Raw genomic sequence first — 23,730 nt, forward strand, 5'->3', positions numbered from 1 at the left:
GCTGCAGTCCATTGGGTCGCAAGGAGTTGGACACGACTGAGTGACTGAACTGAACTGAAATGAATGGAGGGAGAGAAGGAAATACAGGCAGACAGAAAAACAGGGCCATGGATGAGGCAGTAACAGAAGAGAAAAGGGGGAAAAGAGAAGGTCAGGAGGAAACAGAGGGGCTGGGGAGGTGGGACATGGACTGCCCTGGCTGCACTGCTCAGGCCCCTTCCAGGCTCCTCTGCATTTCCCGCAGGCCCACGAAGCCCCCCTTGGGCCGCCGTAGCCTGCACACCTCCAGTGCTCCGGAGCCACACAGGAGGACTCCACCCTTGGCTTCCAAGGGCCCAAGCCATGCCTGCTCAGGACACAGCAGGGAGGAGGGCACCATGGAAGTCCAGGGGCCAAGCCTGACCAAGAGGCAGGAGCTTTGAGGCTGAGGATGGGGGCCTCCGAGACCCTCTATTCTAATAGTTCCCCCACCACCTGCAGCATAATCACAGTGGAGCTTTGAAAAAGAAATCCCACCCAAATCTACAGCTCAAATTAGGACCTGGGAATCAGTATTTAGAACAAGCTCGCCGATGAGCTTTGGGCCACACTGACAGATGTGGGTGAGGCTGGTGGTCAGAGCTGGGCTGTGCCCCACCCAAGGTCACACCGCAGTTCCCTGCAGAGCCGGGCCTCACAGTGAGGCCTCTCAGGTCCCAGCCCAGGGGCCGGAGGGTGGTCCACACAGTGCCAGGCACACAGGAAGGACTTAAAGCAGGCAGTGCCGTCTCCCTTTCCCTCTGTCCCTCTACCCTCAGGGCCCCGGATCCAGCTCTCCAGGGGCAGCCAGGGCAGTCGAAGAGCCAGAAATCAAATGGGGAGGGGGAAGGAAGGCTTTGGGCCAGAATGGGGTTTCTCTCCCCCATTTCCCCACCCCCATCCCCCTAGTGCCAAGGCCTGGGGCTGCCAGCTCCAGCCAGAGATGGAGGTGGAGGGTGGGGCAGGAGAGAGGAGGGGAAGACCCGGGGCTTCCTGTCCCCCCGCGCACACACACACCCCCCTGGTTTTTTCCCTCAGCCTCCTTGGGCTCAGGGCTGGGTCCCCTGGGGCGGTGGTGTCTGAAGCTGACAGAGCTGCCCTGTCCTTCCTGCCTGCTGGGGGAAGGGGTGGAGCTGGCGGGGGAGCTGGCTCAGATGCCCTGTTCCCTCCTCCCCTTCCCTAGGTCCTCAGGGGCTTGGTGTCCGACTATCCCTGATAGTCTATCCCTGATAGATCTAGCCCTGATAGATAGGTGTCTAGACTATCCAGCCTATCCCTCCAGGTGCCCTGCATTCCGAAAGGAGGAAGAGCACTGGACTGGAATCAAGACACATGCTTGCATCACTCGAGAGACCCTGGGCAGGTCTCCCACTCTGATCCTCAGCCTCCCTGCTCTCCTCTAATCCTCCCCCATTCCCGTCTTCTCCATGAGACTGTGTGTGTTCATTCATTCATTCATTCATCAGGCCCCTCTGGCATGCCTGGCACTCAGCTGATCCCCAGAGGTTCGTGAAGCTGACATCCTTGTGGGAGGAGAAACAATACCAGGGATTTCCTGGAGATCTGGTGGTTAGGGCTCCTTGCTCTCACTGCAGAGGGCCCAGGTTCGATCCCTGGTCAGGGAACTAAAAATCCCACAAGCCACACAGGGCAGACAAAAAAAAAGAATGACTAATCCCACAATAAATGTATAATCGTAAGTTGTCGTGAATAGTATAAAGGAAAAGGCTGAGGGGTTGTCAGAAAGAGTAGTGGACCCTGGAGGATCGGGGCAGGGACTCTGCAGACTTTAGGTTGAGCCCAAAGAAGAAGCCAGCAAGGTGACAGTGGAAGTGAGTTCAGGGAAGGAAGAGCATTTGTGGGGACTTGGAGGCCTGAGTTGAGGAAAGCAGAGGATGGACACTCTGGCTGGAGTCTCGGGGTGAAAGTGGGGCAGGTCATGCCAGACCAGGCTAAAGATTTGGGATTTTCTCAGAGGCATAAGAAGAAAATATTCATTTGATCTGTCTGTAATCTAAGATTTTATTTCCCTGTGTGCGTGTGTGTCTGCGGCATTTGTGTGTTTTAGAACAAATGAGTGAGGAACTTCCCCAGTGGTCTGGTGGCTAAGACTCCACATTCCCAAATCAGGGGGCCCAGGTTCGATCCTTGATTCAGGAACTAGATCCCACATGCTGCAGATAAGGATTCGAATGCTACAACTGAAGATCCCAAGGGCCGAAACTAAGATCCAGCACAGCCTAATAAATACATTAAAATAAATATTTTTTAAACCATTAGTCATAAAAGAAAAATAAGTAAATTGGGATTCCTCAAAAATTAAAAAAAGAAAATTAAGAAGAACAAATGAATGAACTGCTGACTGTGGAGAGTGAACCATGGGTCCTGCCCCCTAAGGGCTAACGAGATGCTGTGACTAGACCAGTGGACCGGTTCTCTGGGGAAAGGAGAAGCAGGGCAGGGCTCTCAATGGATTCTCTCCCTGGTCAATGAGATTCAACTAGCACACTCTGAGCACCCGCTGTGTGCTTACATGCCCAGCACTTAGCAGCTACCTCAGGGAGGAAAAAAAAAACAGATGTGGGCATTTTCCTATACAACCCCTATATCCCCAAATCTGAAAGTCCCCCCAGAGATCTTAGAGGCCAGCTCTCTCATTGGACAGATGAAGTAATGAGAGAGCCCAGAGAGGGCGACTGACCTGCCCCAGGTCACACAGCAAGAGTCGAGACCGGGGCGGAGTTGGGAGCAGCTTCTCCCACGGCCCGTGCTAAAGGTGCTGAGCTACTAAGACTTCTGCTCAGGGGTCTAGCCCCGAACAGGAGACTTTCAAAGTCTGACTTCTCAACCTGCCACCTGGATACAAAAATCCCCATGCCTGGCAGCCTTAAGGATATATTATACTTCCTGCTTGAATCAATGCACCCCAGGGCTGTGCCAAGTCCTTTGCTCTTATTGCAGTAAATGCAACTCTTGACCCTAGGAAGGGAAGAGATTTTCCTCGGTGCATTATATCCAAGGCATTATTCCACCCAACATGACTGTGAAACTTCTGGACATCAACTGACACTGGAGATGGGACTAGAGAAGGCCATGCCCACGCCGGCCTTTGTTCTCAAGCACCATGTGAAACACCTGCCAGTCCTCGTCTCTCTCATTTTTGCATTCCCATGAGGCAGGCAGTGCAACGCTCATTTGGGGGCTTCCCTGGTGGCTTAGATGGTAAAGAATCTGCCTGAAATGCAGGAGACCTGGGTTTGATCCCAGAGTTGGGAAGATCCCCTGGTTTACAGAAGTACAGATTGAGGCACAGGAAGATAATGTGACTGGCCTGATCCCACTGCTGGTTAGCAGTGGATTTGAACTCTGGTCTCTTTGGTTCTGAGTCTCAATCTTATTGGGCTTTCCTGGTGGCTCAGCAGTAAAGAATCCACCTGCAATTCAGGAGACACAGGAGACGCAGGTTTGATCCCTGGGTCAAGAAGATCCCCTGGTTAGGAAATGGCAACCCACTCCAGTATTCTTGCCTGGGAAATCCCACGGACAGAGGGGCCTGGAGGGCAACAGTCCATGCAGTCGCAAAGAGTTGGACGCAACTGAGTGACTAAGCCCACACGCACACTCACGCTCATCATCACTCAGCTCCATTTCTCATTATAAAGTGACATCAACAAAGAAGGCATGATAAGAAGGCAATCTTATCATGGGGAGGCCCCTTAGAGAGCACACACGAACACTAAAATCCCACTGGCTCATCCATTTTCACTTTCAGGGGCCAGAGATAAACTCGCCAGATGAGAGATACACTCACAGCACAAACCTCCAATGGGCATCTGGCTCCATTCACACCCAGTCCAGTCCCCTGCTTTTTGGCAGCCACAGCCTTGGACCTGGGCAGTTTCCTAGATGACAGAGTGAAATGACAGGGACTCCAGAATGGGAAGACCTAGTTATTCCAGTCACCTCCTAAACTGGGAAACCTGGATAAGCCCCTCCCCTCAAGCTGTCCAGAGCATCAACCCGCTCCAGGGACAACACCAAGGGTCCCACGTGATAAGGCCACCCTCCATACCCCCCCACCCATCCTTTCTTTCCTCCATCATCACCACTCTCTTCAGCCTCACGCAAACCTGCACCACATCTTCTAAAAGGTGTGTGAGCAAGTCTGCACGAGTGAAAAACTCCCAGCTTGTTCACAAGCTCCCTGAACACGAGCTGAGCACTCGCCCCACTTTATCACCCTACCGACAGCAGAGGGTGGGTCTTCGGGAAACCTGGGGCCAAAAGTCCTGACCAAGCGGTCAAGTTCCAAGACCAGATAGTTCTGTGATCTAGGCCAACCACTTCCCTTTCTGCTTTTGTTCAATGGGATGACGATCCTGCCGATGGGAGGACATCGGACAACTGCACTTGGGCAGGACAAGAAGCAGTGACTCCTGTCAAACCCAAGGTCAACCAACAGCCACCCTCTGAGGCAGAGCCCAAGATGCTAATAACAATAGCGGCCATTTACTGAGCCCCGTCATGTGCCAGGCACTGTCCTAAGTGTTTACATCATGAACTGGTTTAATCCTCACCCTGACCTGGAAAGAAACAGATTCAGAGACATTAGGTCATTTGCCAAGGACACACCGCTAGTAAGTGGGTGCGGGGAGGGGCAGGATTTGAACTCACAGCTGCCTGACTCAAGAGCACCACACCAGTGCTCCCGTGTCTGTTCATCAAGTCATCACTTGCATCACTCTGCACCTCTGTACACCAGGCATCCTGGAGGAAGGTGAGAAAGCCTCAGCCCACAGGTCTGCACCCCGCAGGGACGATGTCCTGCTGGCAAGGTGGCCAAGGCAGGACACAGGGGAGGCTCCAGGCCTTGGCCAACAGGCAAGGTGCTCTGTGGGCAGGACTTGGCCTGCTGGGTTCGGGTCACACAGGGGGATGGCGAGGGGGCGGAAAGTAGATACAGCTGCAGCTTAGGTCAAGTGCAGGGGCAGGGAGACAGCGGGTGGTGGAGCTCTGTGGGATTGAGGACTGTGCCCTAAGGGGTGCCCAGGCTCCTCACGGGGGCACCTGCACCTTCTTCTTGACTCTTAAGAGAAAGGAAGGAAGAGAGAAAAGGCCCAGAGTCAGAGGAAAGGACTTAGGAAAATGAATGAATCAATCAATCTCCATCTCATCCGCAAGGAGAAGGGTGAGGAGGAAGAGGAGTTGGGGTATGCATTTTAAACAAAGTTCCATCTCTTCATTATAGCAGTTAGAGCTTTTCACACCCTCAAAGGCCCTGCCTCTCTACAAAGAAAAAGTGGAAAACAGTGTTTCCCAAACTCAGTTGCCCACAAAACTTGTCTTTTCAAGAGAAGCTGATCAATGCCTGAGGAACACGGAGCGCCCTGAGGCCCCACCTTGGGAACGCTGGGTCAGGCATTGGCCTCTAATTTTGAAATATAATTCACGGGCTACTGAATCTGGAAATGGCCTTGGAGATAAGCTAGCTGCCCCCACATTCTATAGGTGGGGAAACTGAGGCCTAGAGAGGGTAGAAAGTGGCTGAAGCAACCCCGTGGCCCACAGCCCTGCTGGGATTTGACTGCCCCAACCCCGCTTGGCTGTGGAGGACCTTGGCCATGCCAGGGTTCTGGGTTTCTATGCAGGTCTCTCATCAAACTCTGAGCTCCTCAAAGCCAGGTCTGGCCTCCACCACCACCTCCCTACCCCGGCTCCTGGCCCAACGCCCTCCACAGAAATGTTCACAAAAGTTCACCACAGCGTGAGCGGTTCGGGGAGACACCAGGAAGGGCTTTCCGACAGCTGGGCTTGGATGGCAGGAACGAGCAGCTCTGAGGGCTTCTAAGAAGAGGGCAGAGGCCAGCTGCCCCGAGGCAGCCCTGGGCACTGGCCCCAGCTTCCTTGTTCCCGGAGTGGGCGGGCTTGGGAGGGTAAGGAGGACACAGGCCCCAGGAGCTGCCTTCCTGGCCCAGGTCCGCGACCCTCAGCTTGGACCAAAAACAAGGGCCGGTGAGAACCCTTGTCAGGACAGGCCTGGAATGCCGTCCTTCCCTCCACCACCCCCACCCGTGCTCAGGCTTCCACCTCCAGGTAGCCGCTCCGGTCCACCCCAGCTTTCCCCATCTTTTGCTCCCAACTTGGGTGACACGTCCACTCAGGAAGATTCCCTGAAGTTATGCTGGGGCCTGGAGGGGCCGAGACCAAGAGGAAGGCATGTCCCTGCCCTCGGGGGGCCTCCCAGGAGGAGGTGGAGATCGGCCTGGATGCCAGGCTGTGCAGTGAGGGGGTGAGGCAGCTATGAAGCCATCACCCTCTCCTCCGCGGGAAAGGAATACAGGAAAAGAATTCCAAGCGAGGCGTGTCCCGAAGAGAGGGCCTCTGAGCTGGGCTGCCAACAGCGACGAGGGGGAGGGAAAGCACAGAGCCAATGCAAAGGCCTCGGGGAGGGGTGGGGGGTGCAGGAGGCAGGAAGCTATGCCTGGGGTCTGGCGGTGGCAGAGCAGAGTGGTCAGGCTGGGCTGGAGGGGAAACTGTGGGTACCAGGCCGGGCCCTCCCATCATTAGCTGCATGAGCTCGGGCTCATCACTGAACGTCTTTGAGCCTCAGTTTCCTTCCCAGAAGGAGAATAAGGATGGCACCTGAATAGGGAGAGCTGTTGAGGCTCCCAGGACAGGGGTGTCCAGGGTGGGGCTGGTCCAGGGGGCTCTGGAAGTGTGGTCTTCACTGTCAAGGGGCCACCAGCAGGGGAGGCCCACCCATGAAGCACTTGTCACACTGCCCTGGTCTGACTCTGGGATTCAACAGGCAGATTACAAACTCCTGACTCTAATCCACAGTCACTGCTCTGTAAATACCTGTGCACCTGAATTGATGTCAACAGCACCCCCACCTCCCAGTCTCTAAACTATTTTTTCTAATTATCATTTATTGAGCACTTACTCTGCACCTTGGACAGCAAGGAGATCAAACCAGTCCATCCTAAAGGAAATCAACCCTGTTGGGAGGACTGATGCTGAAGCTGAAGCTCCAATACTTTGGCCACCTGATGCGAAGAGCTGACTCCTTGGAAAAGACCCTGATGGTGGGAAAGATTGAAAGCAGGAGGAGAAGGGGACGACAGAGGATGAGATACTTGGATGGCCTCACCGACTTGATGGACATGAGTTTGAGCAAGCTCCAGGAGATGGTGATAGACAGGGAAGCCAGGCATTCATGGGGTTGCAAAGAGTCGGGCACGACTCAGCAACTCAACAACAACTCTGCACCAAACATTCAGAGTGTGTGTATTCTTTTTGTTTTTTATTTTGGCCGCGCATTGTGGCTTGTGGGATCTTAGATCCTCAAACAGGGTTCGAACCCAAGACTTCGACAGTGAAATAGCCACGTTCTAACCACTGGCCCGCCCGGGAATTCCTTGCATACTCTTTTTTTTAATAACACTTTTTCTATTTATTTAATTTTGTATCTATAAAAGATGATGAATATTCACAAAGCTTAACTGTAATAATCATTTCCTGATGTATGTAAGTCAAATCATTATGCTATACACCTTAAACTTACACAGTACTGTATGTCAATTAGATTTCAGTGAAACTGGAAGAAAAACTTAAAAAAAAAATGAACATTTAACCTATTCAAAAAGTTCTGTGCCTGTGTATTCTTATTTAATTCTCCCATCCACTTGGGATATAGTGATATATAAAATGCTCAACATCTTATACAAGCAAAAACCAAGTGTGAGAGGTTAACAGCATAATCTGCCCAAGGCCATATGGATAGGAGTGGCAGGGTTTCGTGACTCCAAGACCAGTGTTCTTTCCACTGTACCCGAACCTCGAAGAACATGTCTGACCAGAGGTAGGGAACCTCCCACCCCCCGCCTCCCTCCCCACCATACACTCTCCCAGGCTAAGCTTCTGTCTGAGTATTGTACCCTTGACCCTGACCTGTGCCCCTCAGCCCTCCCCCTTCCCAATGCACAGCCCCTCCCCCGACACACCCCACAACTCCCCGAACACCCCAGGGTCACTGCACTCTGGCCTCCAGCTCAGGGGTCCAGAGCCCAGCCCCTTCCCTTCTCTGGGGAGATTTTGGGTTCTGCAGGGGGTCACCACAGCCTCAGGGTTCCAGAGACCCCAGTCAGGGAGAGCAAGTCCTCCCAGGGCGCTGCAAAAAGCAAACACTTCTGGACCCCCATGCCCAGAAATTCAGAATTAGCCAGTCTGTAGGGGACCCAGGCTTCAGTGTTTCTTTAAGATGCCACAGTGACCCTAAAGTGCAGCAAGATTTAGAAGCAATGCTCGAGGCGATTGCTGGGAGCTGGTCAGAAAGTGGGAGCAGGGCTCAGGCCTGAAGAAGGAGTGAACGGACAAGCTGAACCATGCGGGTCTCATCCTCATGGTGCCTGGAGGTGCTGAAGGGCCTTCCTGCTTGGCCCCGGCTCAGCTGAACAGCAGATTTCCCATCACATCTCACCTGGGGATCTGGGAGGCGGGTGGGGGGACGTAACCAATGCCCCAAAGGACAGATGAGGGACTGGGACCTTCCACAAAGTTGGACCAGTGCCCCCCAGAAGAGGGCTCGGGAGCTAAGGGGTTAAGGGTCACGGCCGACCCAAAGCAGCTCCAACAGGCAGAGTCATCAGTGGGCTTTATGTCTGATGGACAGAATTTCATTTGCTCTCTTCCTCTCAGGGGCCCATCTCAGGAGTAAATCTGGCACCAGCTCCACAGAATCCAGGTTGGATCCCAGAAAAACCCTGCCAGTCCCGAAAGGCCTCCGCCCAGGGAAGCCAGCCTGAACCTTACCATTATACCCTCCCTTCTGGGGAGAGAGAACAGGCTCCAGAGTTCCCCAGTACCACACCTCTCCCAGGATGGGTATACGTGGGATTGGGGAGCGAGGTGTGGTGAGGGGTCATCAGCATTCCTGGGGGAGGGTCAGGAATGAGAGGGCAAGGACCCCTCCCATCCCCAGCGGGGAAAAGAGCAGAAGGGGGCGCTGGCCACCAGGCTGGTTCTGCCAAGGACAGAGGCCCCGTGTCCTCATCGTCCTCCTCCAGGAACCCTCCCCCTCTCCAAAGCCCCTGCTCTCCAGGGATGAATACGGGGCCTGCACCTTCCCCTGCTGGGGAAAGCTGGGCCCCAGGGGCCTGCAACAGATGGAGGGGATCAAGAGTTGCCAGCATGGTGGGCAGTGTGTTCACAGCACAGTGTACGCCCCCAGCCACAGCCCTGAGCATCTGACAGCACTCCCCCCCGCCCCGCACCCCTGCAGGCCCACCTTCCTCACCCAGCACCTCTCAGCAGAGAGCCCAGCACAGCACTTGGAAACAGGAACAGAGGGAGAGAGACAGAGACAGAGGGAGGGGAAGAGAGAAGACTCTTCTGTCCAGCCTGGCTTCTCTGCAGACCCAGAGCACCCACCGCCACCCCCACCCCCATCCTGGCACAGCTGGGCCAAGGGGGTGGGGGTAAGGGAGGAGGCAGGCAGTCGAAAGGGGAGTCGTGGGACCCCACACCTGGCTTCTTACCCTCTGTAACCACCCCTCCCCACCCCAGGGGGGTCTCAGGCCAAGTCACGGATGCCACAGACACCACACCTCCTCAAGAGGAGGAACCAAGGGCTCGAAGGATGAGCAGGGACCCACCGGGATCGAGGGATGCCAGGCAGGCGGGCAGCGGGCGGGCCGCAGCGGGTGTCGGAGACTGCTGCGGGCAGCCGGACACGACCGACTGGATGCTCGTCCCTCCGTCCCTCTGTCCATCCAGGGCGGCTCCTCTCTGGGCGGCTCTGAGGCCGGGCGGGCGCTGTTAAAAAGCTTTTTATGTGTGTGTGTGTTAATCACATGATTGCCGTTCACCTGTATTTCGAACAAAGGCAGCTCACTGTTTCAAGGCCCCGAACAAGAGTCTGGGCACAGGGAAGAGCAGGGAGGCGGGGGAGGAGGGTTGGCAGCGCCGGGGGTGGCGTCGAGGAAAACTGGGGGGAGATTGTCCAAGGCCGGCGAGCGAGAGAAAGAGAAAACCCTTATCAAACTCCTAATTCACTGGGCTCCGAGGCCCCAGACACACTGGTCCGATTGTCTGGCTGGTTGTGTGTGCGAGCATGTGTGTGTGTGTGTGTTCCAGTGTCCGCTCCCCCCACCCCCAACATGCCTTCGCCTCGTGTGACTACCTCATTGTGTCCCATTACCCACCCCCTCCAACCCCCTTGGCCTTTCCCAAGCACGAGGCCTTGCCTGGACCCCCTTTCCAGCCCCGCTCCAGACGCGACTCCCTTGGGCTGGGCCCGGGGCCTTGCCCAGCCGCTGAGGAGCTCAGAACCGTCCATGGTCATCATCGCGGCCCCAGCTCCATCTGTCCTCCTCACACACCCGTACCTCTGCCTCAGCACCCACCTTTTGAGAACAGAGAGGGGCTGTGGTCTTAGAGGCCTTGCGAAAGCCTTAGATGATGGGCAGGGCAAAAAAATGAAGGAGTCACCCTTCTGGGGGGAGTGGGGTTGAGTAGAGAAGTGGGCAGAGAGGAAGAAGACTCCTCACCCTTTCTCCGGGTGGGGGAGTTGGGGGTGACTTGACAACCAGGACTGGGACTCCCCCTACCAGGGTGGAGGGAGTTGGGTCCCAGGAAATAGGGCCCCAGAAGCTTTTCAGACCTACTTGAAGAGGACCCCAGCCCAGTGCGGGCCCAGCCTCCCGCACACTTGAGCCTTTCTCTCTTGAGCCAGCCCAGGCCTTGCGGTGCTGGGTGTCCGGTGAGAGGAGACTAGGGGTAAAGCCGGGGCATCTGCACTGGGCAGGGGGTATCCAGCTGCACCCCGCTTCACCAGGTATGGACCTGTAGTCTTCCTCTCCTGCTGTCCAAGAAAGAGGACAGCTGGGTGGGGGGTAGGAGGCGGGGTGAGACAGGCTGGCACGCAATAAGAGGTCTTAAGTGAAGCAACACCGGCCAGTGTCACCCCCCCACTGACAGAACCGTCACCTGCCTTCTCCTCTGCCAGCTGCCCATTCCGACACCTGAGACAGAGGTTGGGGGTCCCAGGTGGGCCCAGTTTTCGCCCAAGGGACATGTTGTGACCCTCCCTACCTGCCTCCACTGGCCTTCCCGGCCTGACCACCCCCACTCCTACACCTTCCCAGGATGGGCCTGGGGGCAGCCAGCAGCGCAGGGAGCTGGGGTGGGGGGGGGCCTGGCGGAGGAGCCCAGAGTGTTGGGGATGAAGGAAAGCGCTGGAGGCTCCACCTTCTGCCCTTCCCTCCCTCCCCTCCCCCTCCCCCTCCCCCTCTCCCCCCTCCTTCCTTCCCCAGCCCTCGGCAGCAGCTCAGCGCTCAGTCAGTCTCAGGCTGTCCGGCCAGGGTGGTTGGTGGTGAGGATTCAGGCTCCGTCCTGACAAGGCCCGTGGCCTGAGGCTCGGGGGCCCCCAGCCCCTCCCAACCAGCCCACCAGCGTCCCCCACCCCCAGCTCCCGAGCTGGACCGCACACCTTGGGACACGGTTTTCCACTTCCTCAGGACGAGCCCTAGACTGGAGGAGAGGTCCGAGGAGGTGAGTGAGTGCGCAGCCCGCTCCTCCCTTCCCGGGGCCCAGGCCTGGGACCCTGCGGTGGGGCGTAGGGGGGGGCATGGGGCTGAGAGAAGCTGACACCCGCGTCTGCCCCCAGCCCAGTTCCTCTTCTAGTCCCCCGTCGGGGGGCAGGCGGAAGGGAAGAAGGAAAGGTGAGCGAAAAGGTGGGAAATTCCAGGAGCCAGGATTAGAGCAGAAGAAAGAGTCCGTTTTTCTTCCTTTCCATCAACAAACCTCCACCCAAGAGGAGGTTTTTTTAAAAAAAAAAAAAACCCGAACCCACCCACAGCAAGAGGCGGTTGGAACCAGGTGGGGGGAGACATGGAGGCGGGAGCTAAGAGGCCGAGACCGGGTTTGGCATGTGCGCGGGCCCCAGGGGCTGCGGTGGGTTTAGGGGCAGCCTGCCGGCCCCACCTTGGGACTGTGCCTGAGTCGCGTGCCGGGCCGCCGTCGGGGCTGCGCGCAGGACGCCCATCGCGCCCTCCTTCCCGTCGTCCAGGTGAGCGTTGGACTCTTCGCCAGGAACCCGGCGGCGGGCCCCGGGGAGGCGGCCGAGGCGGCGGCGGCGGCGGCGGCGGCCGGGGGCGACATGGCAGAGGAGCAGGACCTGTCCGAGGTGGAGCTGAGCCCCGTGGGCTCCGAGGAGCCGCGCTGCCTGTCCCCGGGGAGCGCGCCCTCGCTGGGGCCCGACGGCGGCGGCGGCGGCGGCGGCGGCTCGGGCCTGCGAGCTAGCCCGGGGCCCGGCGAGCTGGGCAAGGTCAAAAAGGAACAGCAGGACGGCGAGGCAGACGATGATAAGTTCCCCGTGTGCATCCGCGAGGCCGTCAGCCAGGTGCTCAGCGGCTACGACTGGACTCTGGTGCCCATGCCGGTGCGCGTCAACGGCGCCAGCAAGAGCAAGCCGCACGTCAAGCGGCCCATGAACGCCTTCATGGTGTGGGCGCAGGCGGCGCGCAGGAAGCTGGCCGACCAGTACCCGCACCTGCACAACGCCGAGCTCAGCAAGACGCTGGGCAAGCTCTGGAGGTGAGCGCCCCCGACCCGCCTCCGGAGAGCTCCCTCAGGGCCCTCTACCCGGGCCCTCTACCTGCGGGTGGAATGGGGCGAGGCGCTCACGGCCTGGGCCCTTCTCCTGGGGCAGCCGCCTCCTCGATGGGACTGGACGGCCAGCTGAGAGCATCGGGCCCGCCCTTCCCCCGGCACCCCTTGGGGTTGCTCTCGCGCCTGTCTCCAGCGGCCTAGGCCCCGCTCCCCAGCCCGGGCAGTGGGCTGGAAGGCGCCCCCTCGCGGTTGGAATTCTGCCGGTGGCAGGAGCTGGGGCCTGGGCTTCTGGGCGGGGTGTGCGAGAGTGAAGGTGGAAGGGAGGGAAGGCTGGTGGAGGCATCCACACCATAGTCGTCCACTAACCCCATTTCCGCAGGTGCCACTCAAGGGTGCCGCTGCCCCAGGGTCAAGGGGGATGCGAGGGAAACGTCTGTGAAAGAACTGAAGGCCTGGCTGGAGAGGCAGGGAAACTGAGGCAGCCAGGTGGAGAACTGCAAGGCTGAGATGGGGGCTGACAAGGAATTCAGGTCCGGGTCTTTGAAAGGGTGAGGGATGGAGGCCAAGCCGACCGCTGCAGGTCCCTGTCCTACCCCAGCCTCCTCCTCTGCACCCTTCTGAGCACCCCTCCTTCAGGCCCAGGGCTTCTTCATCCCCCCCAGGGAAGGGGGACACGTGGAGAGGAGACTCCCCCTCCCACCGGGTCCCAGAGCTGCCAGGCTGGTCTCTTCCCCTCCCTCCCTCTCCCAGTCCAGGCGCCATCTTCCTTTCCAGGGCCCCACCCAGGATTGAGTAACCTCCTACCCCTCCAGCCCTGGAGCTGAGAGCCCTGGCCAGGAGGAAAGGCTGGCCCCTTTCCTACCCAGGGTCCCTCAGAGTCCCAGGTTCTCTGGAAGCAGCTCAAACTTTGGGGGGAAAACATGCCCCTGAGAAGGAAGTTGGCCTCACCTCTGGTCTGGGGTTTAGGCTGCTCCCTTTTGAATATGTTGTTGACCAGGGCAACGGCACCCCCCACCCCCTAAGAAGTCCCGGGCAGCTCAGAAAGAGAACAGGGGCTCCAGAAGGTGAGAGTCTGCAGAGGTTACCTGATTCCCCACTAGATTGTCCATGAGATAGGCCCAGGAAGGCAGAGGGACCGCTCAGGCCATGTAACAGCTGGTGGCGGAGCCAGGGCCAGAACCAGGTCTCCTGACGCTTCGGCCAGTGGTCTTCCTACACACTATCCTTGGTGACAGAAGTGGGTCACCCCTCCCCTCTAAGACACGATCAGGAGGTTGTGGGGTGAGGGCAGAGGAGAGCAGGAATGAGGAGCATCCAAGCTGCAGAAAGTGTCAGGGGAGCCTGCCACCCCTCCCCTTGCCAGCCCCAACACAGTGGAGCTTGGCCTAGAAGGCCAAAGGCTTAAGGTGGTGCAAGGAGCAGGAAAGCCCCCAAGAGACCGAGAGGAATTCGCATCCAGCCCCCTAGGCCTGCTAAAGGCCTGGTGCTTCTTCCCCTCCCCCCTCAGCACTCGGCTCACCCCAGCAGGCCCTGGGCTCAGTGGTCAAACTGCTGCATGGACTCAGAGGGTCTAGCCTTGCCCAGGATCAGAGGTTGAAGCCAGCTCCTCTGCCCAAGGTCCATCCACATCGTGGCAGGGTTTAGCCCAAGCCAGGACCCTTGGTGCCATGGGACAGAGACAAGCAAGTGAGAGACAGAGAACCAGGAGGGAGGCAGACAGGCAGACGGAACAGGCCTTAGGCACCATGAGCAGACCACAGTGTAAGCCCAGTAAGAGCATCAAAGCGAGGATGGACACCCCCCACCTTTCCCCCAAGCTGTTGCCAAGGATTTAAGGTTGGAGCCTCTGTTGTCCCTGTCTGTCCCTGTTCCCCAGCCCAGAACCCCACGTTGGGCTCCCTCAAGGGACTTGTTCCTGACCACCCCTCACCTCAGGCTGCGTGCACAGGGGCCCAAGGTGATCCCCAGGGGCCAACCTGAGTGGGAGGGGGCACAACCAGGAAAGCAGGCACTGCTTACTCAGGACCCAACCCAGCAGTGGGAGGGTGACCAGACAGTGACAAGGATCAAAGGCTATGCCAACAGGGAGTGGGCTACATGATCTTGGGTGGGGACCCCGGAGACCTCTGGACTGGATTAAGCTAGCCCACCTCTCCAGGGGCTTCTCCTGAAATCTGTGCGCCCCGCCCCTCCACCGTCTCATGAATCTCAGGCTATCCAGAAGGCGGATGGCTAGCTGGGTAGAACTGGCAATCAGAGGCCCTATACCTGAAAAGAGAAAGACATGCAGATTGTGTGGGATGCTGGAAGGGGGTCAGTCAGACACACCAGCATCCAGGCCCTGGCTCGCAAGTGGCCTGGGGAATGTGCCAGCTGCTAACCTTCAACTGCTGCCCTTCAGTGCCCGCCCAGGAAAGGCCTGTTAGATGTTGATCTCATGGCGCTGGGGGGGCAGTGTATTGATTGACCCGCCTGGGGAGAATAATTAGAACCAAGAGACAGGAAAGGTGGGGTCACAGGCTGGAACCTCCCTAGACCCTTAGGTGAGCCCCCACAGCAGCAGGTGGGGCAGAGCCAGTGTGCCCTACTGTGGAAGCACCCCCCCACCAATTGGGGATTCCAGTTTGGGTGGGGAGCCAGCCCACCCCTTGCCCCTCCCTGTTCCAGACCTTGGAGACCCAGAGGTGAAGACCAAACAAGGTTTGTAGTTAGAGCTGTGGTGACCGAGGGCTAGTGCTGCAGTCAAGATGAAATTTGGGATTGGGTTTTTGTGGTGGGGGAGGACGGGTTTGGGGTCAGGGAAGAGCCTGAACAGAGCTGAAGCTGAAGGTCTGGGTGCGGCTGGGGTTGGGTTTGGGGGTGAGGTTGGCGTTGGGCTCAAGTTAGGACTGGGGTTGGGGCTGGCAGACCCCACACCCACCCCCCAGGTAGGTTTCTCTCCAAGTTAGGGTGCTGGGAACTAGCGCTGGGAGGCGCCGACGGGTGCAAGTTGGAGTCTTCCTCTCTTCTAGCCTGTGCCCCGGCTCGCACTCCGTGCCCCCTGCCATTTTCTTTCAGATTCACATCCGGTTGCCAGTGGGCAGAGGGCACAGGGAAGGTTTGGGGTGGAGAGGGAGTGCAGGGTCCCCTGCCATCCTAGGAGCCTCTGTGCCAGGGCCACAGCTGGTTGAGGCACCCCCACGTGCCATCTCCCCTCCTCACCAGGCACCCACCTTTGGGCCTGCCCCACCTACCCTGGGCTGGCTGGGGGCGGGGGAGAGGGCACAGCTTGGGTGAGAAGGGCTGCATCCCACTCCCAGCCCCTGATGGTCTGGGGTCCCCATCCCATTACTCAGCTAGAGGGGCCCTTGGAAAGAGCTGGGCTGGGCTGGGCTGGGCCGCGGCCCGGGGCGAGGGCAGCCGAGCAGGCTAAGCTGGAGAGGAATGCCGCTGCCCGCTAGGAGGTGCCTGGTATGACCACCCCCTCCCATCCTGGGCAGGGAGGGCCCTGCCTTCTCCTGACTGGGTGAAGAGGGCACCCACGGGAGAGGGGGGTGTAGGGGGCAGCTGGAGAGAGAGGCCCTTTGGGCTAAAGGACAGAGCTGCTTCTGGAGAGTCCCTTATGTCTGGGGATCTAGGAATCTGTTTCTTCCCCCTGAGCCCCTCTTCAAGGCATCTTTCCTGCCTTCCTCACCAGGGGCAGTCCAGCCCTGAGCTTCCCTGCGGCCCCAGCCCTGGCTGGAGTCAGGTGGGTGGGCGTATGGTCTGCAGGGGCTGCGTTCCACTGGCTGGGCTCAGACTGGAAGAGGGTCTGAATGCCCCCATCTAGGGTCTCGGAAGACAGGAGCTTCCTTTACCTTCTTTCACTCCCTCAACAAGGAGATACGATCTCCCCTTGAGGTGGGGGTCCGTACGTAGTGAGGGGCACACGCATCCTGCCCCCCTCGGCCCCACCACGCTGGAATTCACAAAAATGATTCCAGAGTTGAGGGGTTCCACCGCAGGTCCTCTTGCCCACCACCTCACAGGCAGCGTTAGAATTGTACCTGTTTCTCGAGGTGCTGCACCCCCACCCCCCCCCAATCCCCAGGTCCCATGCACAGGGCTTCACAGCCATTATCCTGGCCACTCCCACACCTGGAAGTAGGTATTATCCTCGTTCTATAGGTGAAGAAACTAAAGCTCAGAGAAGTGACTTGCCCACGGTCACACAGCTAGGAAGTAACAGACACTGGGCTCTCCCCCTTCACCTTGCCGCTTCTGTTTGCACATCTCCAGTTCCAGGGAGCTCACCCACTAACGAGGCAGCCAGCTCCACTTGCAGACAGCTTTGAAGAAAGAGTTTTTGGTGGCTCAGACAGTAAAGCATCTGCCTACAATGTGGGAGACCCAGGCTCAATCCCTAGTTCAATCCCTGGGTCGGGAAGATCTCCTGGAGAAGGCAATGGCAACCCACTCCAGTACTCTTGCCTGGAAAATCCCGTGGACGGAGGAACCTGGTAGGCTATAGCCCATGGGGTCGCAAAGAGTCGGACACGACTGAGCGACTTCACTTTCACTTTTCAAACTGAAGGAAGCTCTATTGTAAGCTCTATTCTAACCCTATCCTCAGGGACTGCCTGGAGTGGCAGGCTGGTTCTTCTCTCACAACCCAGCCCCTGAGAGGTTTGGGGGCAGAGATGGCTGCTCTCGGAGGCTGTGGTGCCTTAGGCTCACATCTCCAGTCCCTAGACCAGGCAGCACAACTCCCAGCCGGGACCCTGCCCGCCAGGCTCCCCAGCCCCCAGGCCTCGTTTCTTCCAGGGCAGGCGCTCACAGTGGCCCCTCTGCTGTCTCCCCCACCCCAACCACCCCACCCCAGGCTACTGAACGAGAGCGACAAGCGCCCCTTCATTGAGGAGGCCGAGCGGCTGCGGATGCAGCACAAGAAGGACCACCCAGATTACAAGTACCAGCCGCGGAGACGGAAGAACGGGAAGGCGGCCCAGGGAGAGTCGGAGTGCCCAGGCGGGGAGGCTGAGCAGGGCGGCGCGGCCGCCATTCAGGCCCACTACAAGAGCGCCCACCTGGACCATCGGCACCCGGGCGAGGGCTCCCCGATGTCAGACGGAAACCCTGAGCACCCCTCGGGTGAGCCTGGGGCTGGGAGCTCGGGTGGGAGGAGGCTGTGGGCAGCGGGGAGAGGCAAAGGGTGGGAGGACCTGAGACCCGAGGCTAAGGGAAGGGCTGGCCCGGCTGAGTCGTGGCCCAGCTGGGCTGCAGGGGCCCAGTGGCAGTTCAGAGGGGGTTCAGGGGTCAGGGGAGGCGGCTGGGCAAGAGGGCTGTGGCCAGGACTGCTAGGAGGGGCACTGGTTCGGGGTGAACAGACCCGTGAAGGAGGCCAGTGGGCCAGTTACACCAGAGAAAGGTGGGACAGGACGATTCTGAGAAACAGGAGGGCAGATGGAGGACAGCGCGTTGCCTTTCCCCCAGTCTGACGGGGGAGACACGGCATGTGACATTGAGCACATGGCCTGGAGGAGCCAGAGGCAGGGCATCCTGTTTCGTTCTCATTGGTGATGAGCGCTGCTGCTGCTGCTGCTAAGTCGCTTCAGTCGTGTCCGACTCTGTGTGACCCCATAGACGTCAGCCCACCAGGCTCCCCCGTCCCTGGGATTCTCCAGGCAAGAACACTGGAGTGGGCTGCCATTTCCTTCTCCAATGCATGAAAGTGAAAAAGTGAAAGTGAAGTTGCTCAGTTGTGTCTGACTCTTAGCAACCCCATGGACTGCAGCCCACCAGGCTCCTCCATCCATGGGATTTTCCAGGCAAGTGTACTGGAGTGGGGTGCCATTGCCTTCTCCGGGTGATGAGCACAGCTAACGTTAATTGAGCACTTACTGTGTGCTGGTCTCTGTGCTACTTGCTTTGTGTGTGTTAGCTCATTCAATCCGTCTAAACTGTGATGAGGCAGCCACACTGCCTGCACTCAGACCTCAGCTGTGTGGCAAATCACCCTCATGCTACAGAGTAGACTCTACAGAAAACTGAGGGTAACTTGTCATGTAGCTGAGGGCTCCAGGGCCTCTGCTGGCACGATAGCTACATCCCTTGTGCTTGTAGCGTACAGGACACTGTGCTTGGGGCCAAGCACATGGCCAGTGTCAGTGAGCAGAGCTCTGCCTTCAGAAGACACACTCCAAGTCCTTTGTGCCAGACCTGGAAGCAGACATCAGGCGTCCAAACGAGACGCCACGGTCCCTGGAGCCTCCTGTTGCTTCCCATGGTCCCTGGTCCCTCAGGAGCCCACATTCTATAGAGGGATGAGCAGTGATGAAAGCACGTGAATTAAGTACAGGAAGAATCAAGGGCACGTGAAGCCCATGCAAGACCCAGAGGGAGCATGACCTCTGGGGAGGAGTCACCCCCCTGTCCCCCTAGTCAGTCTGCAAAAATATCCAGCTGCCCACCAGACTCTGGTCAAGGAAAGCTTCCAGAAGGAGGCCATGTCCTCAACTGCTTGGTATCATCTCTATTTTACTGATAAGGAAACTGATAAGGGAAGATAGGGGGTCTGCCCAGGGTCACACAGTGACAGAGCAAGAATTACTCCAAGTCCAGACACCTTGGCCAGCATAGGACTCAGCACTGCCTCTGGTCTGATGGAGGCAGCACAGGCCTGCCCTCAAGGAACGCCTGGCTTGCTAGACCATGAACACGTTCTCTATCCAACGGGATCCCCCGTCCAGCCATCCCTCCCTCACACTGCTTCGGAGATTCGGGGGTATACACACACAAGACCCTGGACCGTGCACAGAACCAGCTCACTCTATTACCGTGGGCCTGGCTTTCTCTTCCCCATAAACAGCCCCGCTACTCCTCCTCCCCAAGCCCTTCCCCACGTCCCCAGGGCAGGGTGAGCGCTTCCTCCGCTGGTCTCCTGAGCCCTTCACCCATCCCTCACCACAGCACCTGTGATACTGCCCTCCAGCCCTGGGTGCATCCCTGGACACCCCACCCCAAGACCAGGAGCTTGTGCAGCCAGGAACCATTTGACTTGTTTGTATTCCCCTATGCCTGGCAACCGTGTCTGGCACTTAGCGGTGCCCCCTAAGTGTTTGCTGAATGGACCTGGGAAAGGGCAAATGGGCAGACGAAGGAACGCAGTAGCACAGGTCACTCATGTCTGTACTTTCCTGGAAGGGCAGGGAGAAGGCAACTGGAGGGATAGTGGGCCGCGCGGTGCGTGATGGGAGCTGAGAGCGTGGTCGGGGGCGCCGGGTGGGAGGGAAGGTTTCCTTGAATAAAGGGCACTTGAGGTGGCCTTGGGTGGAGGGATGGGGTGGGAGGCGACACGTCGCCATTCGGGGCCCGGGGTGGCGGAGGTGTGCAGATGAGCCAGCCAAAGTGATAAGGGCTTGAGAGGTGAGCAGGGCGGGCAACCAGCAGAGGCCAAGTGTGCTTAAGAGAGAGCGGGCAAGCCGGGGCCTACGGGCCAGACCCCATCGGGCTGCACAGCTGAGGAGCACAGGAGGGCAGCCGACTTCAGCTGGTGTGAGGAAGAACCTTCCAATGGGGACAATGGAAACTTGCTCAAAATGAAGCAGGCCTCTCTGGGAGGGGGCGGGGGCGAGAGAGGGGAGTCCTATCCTGGTAGGAGAAAGACTCATTCCTAGGACTGAGGAATTTTGTAAATGACTGGACATAGCCAAACACCACCGCAGGCCACCCCGAACACATTAAAACGTACAAGGCCATGCCGTGATGGGTCCTCAGCCTCCCAGAGGCATCGCATCTGAAAAGTGAACCATCAGCCGCTGACCTCGGTTCCTGCTTCCTCTCTCTCTCTCTGTGTGTCTCCCTTCGCCCTCTAGGCCAGAGCCATGGCCCGCCCACCCCTCCGACCACCCCAAAGACAGAGCTGCAATCGGGCAAGGCAGACCCCAAGCGGGATGGGCGCTCCCTGGGGGAGGGCGGGAAGCCTCACATCGACTTCGGCAATGTGGACATCGGCGAGATCAGCCATGAGGTAATGTCCAACATGGAGACCTTCGACGTGGCCGAGTTGGACCAGTACCTGCCGCCCAACGGGCACCCGGGCCACGTGGGCGGCTACTCGGCAGCTGGCTATGGGCTGGGCAGCGCCCTGGCTGTGGCCAGCGGACACTCTGCCTGGATCTCCAAGCCTCCAGGCGTGGCTCTGCCCACGGTCTCGCCGCCTGGCGTGGACGCCAAAGCCCAGGTGAAGACGGAGACCGCGGGGCCCCAGGGGCCCCCGCACTACACCGACCAGCCGTCCACCTCGCAGATCGCCTACACCTCCCTCAGTCTGCCCCACTACGGCTCCGCCTTCCCCTCCATCTCCCGCCCCCAGTTTGACTACTCTGACCATCAGCCCTCAGGACCCTATTATGGCCACTCGGGCCAGACCTCCGGCCTCTACTCGGCCTTCTCCTACATGGGGCCCTCGCAGCGGCCCCTCTACACGGCCATCTCTGACCCCAGCCCCTCAGGGCCCCAGTCCCATAGCCCCACACACTGGGAGCAGCCGGTATATACGACGCTGTCCCGGCCATAGAGGGGGGGCTCCCCACCCCCGTCACCACCCGTCTTGCCCTGCCCCTTCCCCCAGCCCTCGCGCCCTGTTCCTCGCCCATCTCAGGCCCGGTGGCGGCAGAGGAGGAGGCTGCAGAGGCTGACAGCTGAGGGGAAGGCCTTCTGTCTGGCTCACTGCCTTTGATGACCCCACCCCGTCCTACCCAGGCTCCGGCCCAGGCACAGCCCTGGGCTACTCGGCTGGGCAGAGGAGAAGGAGGTAGTTTGTTGCCCCTAAACCGAAAAATGAGGGGCTGTACCTTCCCCCCAAGGAATGACCCTCGATCCCAGGATCTGAGCAGGCCCCGCCTACCCTCCTCTGGGAGGGTGAAGCACCCAGGGTCGGTCGGATGGGAATCGGAGGCCTGGCCACCCCTGTGCCTGTGTTTCCTCTTCCGCGAGGAATGGGGGTCTGACCTAACCCGTGCACCCAGGCCACGTGTCTTAAGAGCGCGGCCAACCAGAAACCTGTGTCAGGGACTACTGGGGCTCCCTCTGCCCCTGGGTGCGGGGCGCTGAGGATAGCTTTGAACCGCCTCAAGGGAGTGGGGTGGGATGGGAGCTCAGAGGGAGGTCTCCTCAACCCTTCAGTGCCCCCTGCCCTCCTGAACACAGGAAGGAATTGGCACAGAGGCCCTCAGATCCATTTCGGTGCCAATAAACTCGTTCTTTGTCTAATGGAGCAAAAGGGCCCAGGTCCCACTCCAGGACAACCTCTCTACTTTGAGGCACACCCAGGACGTGAGGAGGCCGGGACCCCAGGAAAGGATTCGGAGACAATTCACAGAGCCTTCCTCCCGGCTCCCACCAGCCCCCGTCCCCCAACCTCCCCAGGCTCTGTGGTCCTTGCGCTCTCAGCCCCAGCTCCTTGGGCTTCCCAGAGAGTTAGAGCTGCTCAGGCCCAAACCCTCGGCTCCAGAGGGAGACCCAGGGCCCAGCACCCTGGTTGCTGGCAGCAGGCTGAAGACACTAAACTCCTGACATGTACATGCTGCCCTGGCCTTTCGCCCTTTGCCTCCCAGTGGTATTTGAATAAAGTATGTAGCTCTCTTCTGCCCCCATTTTCCTATTCTGCAGCCCTCCGCCCCCAAGTCCACATGTAACTCATTACTGCCCCCCCTCTTATTTATCTCAGTAGCTCCCTCTGCACCCCCTCCCCTCTGCTAGGTACTCCAGCCCCTATTAACTCTGCATTAAGCATTCCACATAATAAAATTAAAGGTTCCGGTTACCTGCTTGGTGGGCCTGACCTGGTCTCTTATCCCTGCACCTCTGCTTCCTTAAATGCTTTCTGGAAGTAGCTAGAGGGTAGAATGCAAAGGACAGATAATCCACGGTCCCCTCTCTCACCCAGTGCGGTAGCTCAGGACAGCCGGCATCACAGTGGGGTCAGCGGGTGCTCAGAACTGAGGCCTCAGGCCGGAGCTGTGCCCCCAGCCCAGCTGTGTCCACACTGCAGGTGGGCCACTTGCCGGCTCAGCTGGAACTCCGCATGAGTGCCTTCCAAGCAGCCCATTCTCGCCCAGAAGATAAGGGGCCTTGCAAAGACTTCAAGGAGCAAGTATGTGAAAGGTAGATCAGGTCTTGCTGTCTGCAGTCAGTAGGCCTGGTCCTTTAGGACGGGTGAGTGGGCCTTCTCTCACTGGACCTTCCACTTGCCACCTCCCCCAGCAACACACACACAACACAGGTCCACACCAGGATCTAGCAGCTGCCCATGTCTAAGTATAAACTAGGATGGCAGACATAACCATCTAATCCATTGGGGCTTCCTCCCCAAAAGCTCTTTGCTCAGCAGAATTCCAACCTGCACTCTGGGAACTGGGGCTCCTCCACCTCGGGGACAGGGGAAATTTCTTCTCCACGCTCCGTCGATGGGCAGCTCTGATGGCTGAAGTCTCCCCTTCCACCCAGTTCAGAGGGACATTAATAGCTCCCATTACTGAGTGCTCCCTGGGTGAGTGCTTTACATCCTTCTGGCCAACGAGGGAGTAAGTCCAATTGTTATCCCCATTTCCCAGACGGAGACTTGATGCTTTGAGAGGTGGGTGCTAAGAAGTGCTGGTACAGAATCTGAAACCAGCCGACTCCAAACCTTGCACCCTTAACCATCGTCTCTTCCACCTGCCCGATTTCCACTTGTAATCTGAGGCTGTGCTTCCGTCATGGCTCCAGACCAGCATCCCTAGATCCAGTATCCATTTCTTCTATCTGTGGGCCCCAGCCCCTCACCTCCTAGTCAGGACCTCAGGTGGGGGAGGGGGCACCAAGAACTAGCCCAGTCCTCCAGGGTGGCCAGACCGCCACCTGGAAGCTGTGTCGTGCAAGCTCCTCAGGCCACTTCGCCAAAACTGCTGGCTCCCATAAAGTGTAGCGGTAACTACAAATCCTTCCTCTTGTAGATTAAAACCTGCAGCCAAGTTGGACCACCCTGAACTGTATACAAGCAGTTGTCTGCTGCTTGGCTGATGTCGTTGTGTTGTAGATAAATGCAGGATTTTTTTACTGGTCTTGAACAGATTTCATCTTTTTGCACTTGACCATTTCCCC

At 58.4% G+C, this 23,730-nt stretch overlaps 1 protein-coding gene across 1 annotated transcript; it reads left to right on the plus strand.

The window, feature by feature from the left end:
* Positions 1 to 11,340: 11,340 nt before the first annotated feature.
* Positions 11,341 to 22,411, plus strand: SOX10 (SRY-box transcription factor 10). Its single transcript, XM_006071366.4, has 4 exons — positions 11,341 to 11,568; positions 12,086 to 12,612; positions 17,468 to 17,736; positions 20,460 to 22,411. Exons 2-4 carry the CDS (start codon positions 12,176 to 12,178, stop codon positions 21,161 to 21,163), a joined length of 1,410 nt encoding a protein of 469 aa, XP_006071428.1. The 5' UTR covers positions 11,341 to 11,568; positions 12,086 to 12,175; the 3' UTR covers positions 21,164 to 22,411.
* The last annotated feature ends 1,319 nt before the right edge of the window (positions 22,412 to 23,730 follow it).

This window comes from Bubalus bubalis, chromosome 4 (assembly GCF_019923935.1).
Source record: "Bubalus bubalis isolate 160015118507 breed Murrah chromosome 4, NDDB_SH_1, whole genome shotgun sequence".
Classification (NCBI taxonomy): domain Eukaryota; kingdom Metazoa; phylum Chordata; class Mammalia; order Artiodactyla; family Bovidae; genus Bubalus; species Bubalus bubalis.